Source organism: Prunus mume, linkage group LG4 (genome assembly GCF_029339155.1).
Source record: "Prunus mume cultivar Tortuosa linkage group LG4, ASM2933915v1, whole genome shotgun sequence".
Classification (NCBI taxonomy): Eukaryota; Viridiplantae; Streptophyta; class Magnoliopsida; order Rosales; family Rosaceae; genus Prunus; species Prunus mume.
This window is the reverse complement of record NC_142701.1, coordinates 5,479,453-5,486,686: the sequence shown is the minus strand read 5'-3', so window position 1 is coordinate 5,486,686 and position 7,234 is coordinate 5,479,453. Positions and strand designations below refer to the sequence as shown.

The window sequence follows — 7,234 nt, the reverse complement described above, 5'->3', positions numbered from 1 at the left end:
GGATCGGTGTTCCTGTTTTCCCGTTCCGATACCCACCCTTAGTTGAGCCTGTGGGTGGGGATATCCCCTGTCAGTTGAACCAAACGTTGTCATGTGTTCCTAATCAATGTGTGATTGAGCGCAGATCCCTTTTTCACACTTATCTATTTATCTATGTTCTTGTCCGTTTGTAATTATGTCATCGGCGTGTGAAATCTTACCTCCACAATAATACTATGATTTTACTAATTTACTACCGAGTTTGGAAGAATTTCTTAATATTTCGAAAAACTTCATTATTTGATATTATACAAATATTAACATAATCATGAAGCATTTCCAAGGTGAGGAGTTATGTTCTTGCTGATCATTTATCAAAGTAGTTGACGTCATGATCTTCATCAATTACGTACTGAAGTGATTTCACTCCACTTCGCTTGCTACTTTCTAATTTCCAACTACTCCCAAATGATATCTCACCATCGTAAGTTATCATTTTTCCATTGATCTTTGGATTTTCTTCTTCCTTGGTGATTTCTGGAATCGATACACTTGTTGTATCTGGTTTTGGAAGAGAATTGTGTGGGACTTTCTCTTCTATGATTTCAGAGGTAGAAGGAGAGCTTTCCACGACTGAATGTGGAAAACTTTCAAAATCTAGTATTTCAGTACTCATTTGATTTGAAATGGCAAAGTCAGTTGCTTCAACACTGTTCTTGGAAATGGATCTGCTCTTGGAGAGCCTGTGTTGTGCATTCTTGTGCCAGTTTTTTAGGCCATCTACTACACGTTCAGTAAACACTGCTTTCTTCATGCCAGAACCCATCTATGAAGTAAACCATTATGGAGAAAGAAAAAAGAAAATAAGAGATGTCATTTGATTTGAAATTATGCATGATTTGTAGCTCAATCCATTCAATCTTACATATATATACATTTTCCTTACCTGGGTAACAAGTGCATGAAGAGGTAGGGTCACATAACCGCAAATGAACTGCACAAGAAGTCCCATGGAAATCCTTATGGCTATGACTTCCCTTTTGCGATTTAGGCAAGACCCTTGGCCATACTGAAACTGTTATTGCCAATATGGGATAAGCTTTAGAATATGAAAATTGCTGGAATTTGCCAACATATATAAGATTTACATACCCATGTCCACGTTAAGAATGCCAGTTGAAAGGAGTTCTGCAATCCATTCAAATACTTATTCAAATCCCGTCATAATTTTAATAATATATATACAGTACTCTTTTGCTCCACTGTTGTCAATATATGATTGGTAGATTGTAAAATTCGACGATTTTAATTAGGTTGATTTTGACTGATGTGATTCAAATTCACAATCAAACAACATAACAACGATATGATAAGAAATTATTTTATTATTTACATGTATAAATACCTAACCATGAATAAGCTTTTTTTAATTTTAATTTTTTTTAAAAGAAAAAAAGCAAGTAAGATATGGTGACTATATGTAAACATAATCTATATCCATTGAACCTTGCAATATTTTCATTGGTCGCATTTGGAGCCAATGATTAGATTGAATTGCATATCTCACTAGATTCAACCTACGTCTCAAAAATAAATGGAGGCCAATTTTCAAATTTTGTTCAAGTTGAAGGTAGAAAGATTAGTCGTGAAAGAAACTTATTTGTTCCAATCCCCATAAAATGATAGAATATCAACACCTTATAATTTATTCCCCACAAAATGAAATCTTGTTTCAATTAATTCTTACTCTATCTTCCTTTCCTTACAATTTAGAGGTCATGTCGGGAATTCACCTTATATTGTTGGCTTCTTTTTCGTATTTATTAATCTAGTATCATGAAGAAATTTGAAATGCATGTGTTATATCTACCTGGATTAGGACGAATTGGATGAGATGAAGAAGCCAATGTGGCCGACCAAACCAAAACAAGTCATCATTGAGCTTCACTACAAGACGACCTCGAATGACGGGATTCTTGCAACTCTCCACACACATTTTGGTTATGATCATTTCCAGCTTTGCACCCACAACTATAACAATCTACACCAAAGAAATATTGACAGAATATTATATATAATTAAGAAAAAAAAATAATTTGAAGTCTTCAAATAATATTTTGCTATATATATAGAAGATGATGTCATGTGTTGTACCAGTAGGGGGATGAATGGTAGCCAATAATGGTTATAAAACACTGCAAAAGAAAAAAAAGTCAAGGCATAATGTTACCACCATTAATTGTCAATATATTTAAGCATAAATGTCCTTCAAAACTTATGTTGAAGAGAACTGAACCCTGAACTTATTCTAATCCTACTCCATTAGCCCACGTTCGTTCAGAGCCAAGAGCTTAAACGATGAGAAATAAAATAAGTAAAAAATGCTGCAGTTGTCTTACCATGTGCACTTGAAAATATGAAAAGCATGGAGAAGAGCCAGATCCAAAATCTGCAAAAAGAGTTCCAAAATGTATGTTAAAGAGTCATCTCATGAAATGATAAGCTATACTTAGAAAAATGTATAGAGTTTTACCTTATTCCAACCACTTGCTCAAAGTCGTCATCGAAAGCTCTTGCAAGGAATTTCAGGAAATTGAAGCTGCTACTTTTGGTGAAGTTTGCCTGTGCAATCCAAACATGAAAACATCAGATCCGAGCTGTAAAAAAGTACTTTTTATATTTCGTTTCTTACTCTTTTTTTTCCTTAATGAGATTTTTGTTTCTTAATTTTTCCATATGACATCTATCTATGTGATCTTGCTTACCTCAATGAACCCATTTCGCAGCGTCATGTAATCGGCTTTTGAGATTGAACCACTAAACTGTCGAGCAAAACAAACCTATATATAAACCATATCAGAATCCATATGGTTGTTTATTATTATTTAGCTCAAGCGATTGGGGGAGGAGGGTTTATCCACATATATTCATTGGGTGCATGGGGTTTCGAACCTATGTGTTCACATTTATCTTTACCCTGTCTCTAACATAAGCAAGGTCTTCTTTACTCTGCTCATGAGCTTTTTTGTATGTTTTAAATACAACCAAAATTTGGATCGGTAGATATTGAATACAGGATTTTGAATGTAAGGATAAATGTGTAATACTTCAACTACGAACACCATGGACCTCCTATTTTCCGTTTGACATTGTTGTATTAAATTAAACAAACAACAAATTAAGTCTTAATCTAATTTACTTCTCTTCCGACATCATAAGAGCTTTCAAACTTGATGAGTTAATATGATTATGACTTACAGGCCAAAGCAACAGAGGATGTTTACTCCAGAACTTCAAATGTCTTTTCCCGAAAGGAGTTTGATGGATAAGCTGGAACCTCCTTGAATCTGTATACACATAAGAAATTTGATTACCATTAATCGGCCGTACAACCGTGTTTGCAGTCATAATTTCCTTCTAAACAAGTATAAATCCAAAATAAGGAAGAAAAAAAATTCAGACAGAATTGTGCAAAATCTAGTGACAAAATGAAGCCGAATTGCAAGAACGATATCATGCAGAGGGATTGCTCATCAAGTCTTGGATGCTACTAATTGTGGAAGTGACAAAGTTGGGTATCATAATAACAATGACCATTACAGATGGATGCAGAGGGGTTACCGTTACGAATCTGGTATTCTAATGTTTGAGTCTCATCCTCCCAAGCATTCCATTTCCTCATCTGGTATTCACAATCAAATTTCAATGAAGGTCAGTATAAGATGTAAGTCATTTCAAGAAGAAAGAAACAATAATATATGGCAACATGGTTAATCTAGCCCTACAAATCTCTCTCTTGTTGCCTAGAAGGAGATAAGAGAGGTGAGGTAGGAAACTATTGTCGCATGAATTTTATCACCGGGTTAAAATAAATACTAGTAAATAAATTGAAAAATTGTCAGAAATCAGTAATCGATTAATTTTTTATCAAGTAAACGTCCATGTACTTTTTGTATAAAAACATGTTAAAATAAATAGGACAGACCGGGTTTAATGTGTAAAATATACAGACTGACTTAAGTATGACCTTATCCTTTTTCCTTTTTCCATATTAGCGATATTGGGAGAGGAGGAAATCAAACTTAGGACCTTGGGTGCAAGATTAAATTATCTTAACTACTTGATCTCCTTGCTGGTTGGTCCTTAAATAATCCTGGCTGTTGTTACAAAAATAGCATGTGTACACCACGTCATATCTGTGCCCAGGACCAAGAATGAACTCATTTTCTGCTTGAATATCAATTTAAATTATAATCCATAGGAAATAAAATAAAATATATAATCATAGCAAGACCAATGGAGACGCCTACGCCTAGTCAACCTACTCTCCTTTTTCTTATCAGCTAATTGAGACTCCTAAGCTGTACATGGGGTGGCACCACAGTGGAAAAGTAGGCCAAATTCTCTCTCTCTCCCCCAAATACATCCGGGTTCAATTCACCAAACCCAATATAATATTCCCCCTCCCCCTCCCCCTCCCTAACGAATGACAAAAAAAAAAATTGAGATTCCAAAGCCCAGCTACTCTAGAGTCCACCGTAATTTAAATAAATCCAAAAACACAGACAAACAAACTGAATCTTTTATTTTGCAATTAGGTTCTAGCACTTATTAAATTTATCTTTTTTTTTCTTCCCTATATAACGGTACATATATTTATATATAATATACATAATAGATGTATGAATTGATACCTTGGCCATCCCAAGAAACATGGTTAGGATGCAGTAGAGCACATGAAAAACTGCCAACAGAGAGATAAAGATGTTCAGTTGCAAGACTCCTTCCCTTGACACTAGAGAAACCATCCCCTAAATATCACACAAAAACAAAAACAAAAAACAAAAAACAAAAAACAAAAACAAAAAACATTCTAAATTTAATTAGGTAAGGCTATAAGGTTATAATTGTAAATTTAACTAGTAGAGTGGAGTGCTAGCTGTACCTCGAAGAAATATTTTTTATTGTCTGATCGAAGAATATTTCTTACATAGATAGTTTTAGACCATTACGTATCTGTATTTGTTATTACGTGACATGTAATGATAAGAATTACTTAGGGTTGTTTGATAATTATTTCAATTTTAGTTTTTAGTTTTTATTTTTTGTGTCAGAGTATAGAGGAAAATGATAGTGAGAATGAGAGTGAGGATGAGATTGAGAGAGAGGATGAGAGGAAGCAGTAACAAAAGTGAAAACAATTTCAAATGAATTTTAGTTTTTAGTTTTTGTTTTCACTTTTGTTACTCCTCCCTCCCATCCTCCCCTCTCTTCTTTCCTCTTATTCTTACTTCCATTGTCCCTCTTCTTCCTCTATATTCTAACACAAAAAATAAAAACTAAGAACTGAAACTGAAATGGTTATCCAACGGGATTTTAATGATGAGATGAAGTTACAGTAGAGTCAAATATTTACCAAGGATAAACAAAATTTAGTTAACAAAAATTATTTTACCAAGGACCTCTCTACCTCTCCGATGTAAAAAGTTTGCACTTAGCTTTCATGCCCCAAGTTGCTAAGAAAAAAGAGGTTAGAAGCCGGCCATAAGCAAAATATAATTATGCAAGGAATGTGGGTTGATCCTTGTGAGCTTTAATTCGCTCTGCCATTTATTATTATTATGTATTAGGTTGTAGATTAAGATTGTTATAATTTTATAAATTTCGCGCACAAATTTGGTGTACCTAATTTACCAGCCCATTCAGACCAAAAAAAAAATAAAATTTACCAGCCCATTACACCAGATGTCCATAAAGTTTATTGTACCTTTGCCTCGCAGTAATTTTCATCGTTGACTTCCTTAGAAAAACTGGTAGAATTTGAGCCTGAAAGTTGCGTGGCGGATGAGACAGCAGGTTCTGCGTCTTCCACGTATTTACATGGAAGAAAAGTGTCTGCCAAAGTTTGGGCAACGCAGATTTTTGATATTGGCACCTCTGATATCGTAAGAAGCAGTGATACCAAACCCAGTTTCATCATTTCTATTCAAAATCAAACAAACTAATCAAGAACAAATCTTATGGGAATCATTTTCACATAAAATATTTTTTTTTATTCGAATAATTGGGAAACGAATAAAACAAAATTTGGAGAACATGGTTAAGGACTTGTAGTTTTAAGTAATTACGAGCATCTATCATACACTCGATGTCCTAAATTCGATTTTCCCCTCCCAAGTATGTTTTTATAAGAAAAAAAAATTGGAAAAGGTGGCAAATTACCTGTTTTGAACTTCATTAAAGCCTTATTTAGGGATTTTCTTCTCCTTCTCTTAAGAAACTGATGATGAAACAACCAAACTAAATGTTAACCACATCTAAATATTGATTCATGAAAGCATTTTAATACACATGCATGCATGCATACCGTTGTTAGATGGTGAATACTAGAGTCGATGATGAAGGATAGGAAGAAGAAAAACAAAGCAAATACTGATACAGCCCAGGTTGGTGTCTCTTCAAGCGAACCTCCTTTCCTTTGGTCCATCTCTCTCTCTCTCTCTCTCTCTCCAAACACTTTGTTATCTGATTGTTAATATAGGACAACGTACAACGGTACAAGTACGGAAGATCTTGTAGTGTTTAAAAAAAAAACTAATCATGCTAATTTACAATTTTTTTAAAGTGATTAGTTGTGTGTGCGTAAATGGTGCAAAAATAATCATTAATTATCATTGAATTTCTGCCCACCGAAAACAAAGTTATCATTGAATTTGTATAAAAAAAATATTCAACGGTTGGATTGAGAACACTCTGCCTGTATGACGGGGATGTCATTGCATTGACAAAGACCAGTGCATGCATCAAACATTATTTTTAGGAGACATCATGCTCGTACTGACAGCTTCGACAAAAATACGAAAGCAAAAGTCAAAGTTTCTTCCATCTATAATAAGCAACATGTATTTCAATTTGTTTTGTTTTGTTATAAGCCAAAGTTCTTATGCTTTGTTTTGTACGGAGTCAACCGCAAAATTAGCGGTAGACATTTGATCAAAAGAATTCTCATACCAATCATGCCCATTTTTTAGTTTGGTTTGATCTGTATACATCGATTAATAGTAGAGATTTTAAATTATCAAAAATTTGTATAATTAACGAGTTAAACTCTTTACTGAAATGAATCAATTCATGCCTCATATCTAAACAAAACTAATAAAAAAAAATTTTAAAAAAAAAACCTAACTCCTTAAGACTAGAACATGTACTTGTGGGGAAACTTATCCAAACTTATCATCAAAATTTTAAAAAAATT

General features: G+C 33.8%; 1 protein-coding gene across 1 annotated transcript; it reads right to left on the bottom strand.

Annotated features, from left to right (window-relative positions):
• Positions 1-240: 240 nt before the first annotated feature.
• On the bottom strand, positions 241-6,466 carry LOC103342649 (MLO-like protein 12). Its single transcript, XM_016796835.2, has 14 exons — positions 6,347-6,466; positions 6,202-6,259; positions 5,747-5,961; positions 4,674-4,790; positions 3,601-3,661; positions 3,238-3,326; positions 2,745-2,819; positions 2,513-2,601; positions 2,379-2,428; positions 2,134-2,174; positions 1,850-2,020; positions 1,132-1,167; positions 926-1,054; positions 241-805 (listed from the first exon to the last, which is right to left on the bottom strand). Exons 1-14 carry the CDS (start codon positions 6,464-6,466, stop codon positions 347-349), a joined length of 1,710 nt encoding a protein of 569 aa, XP_016652321.2. The 3' UTR covers positions 241-346.
• Positions 6,467-7,234: the final 768 nt, after the last annotated feature.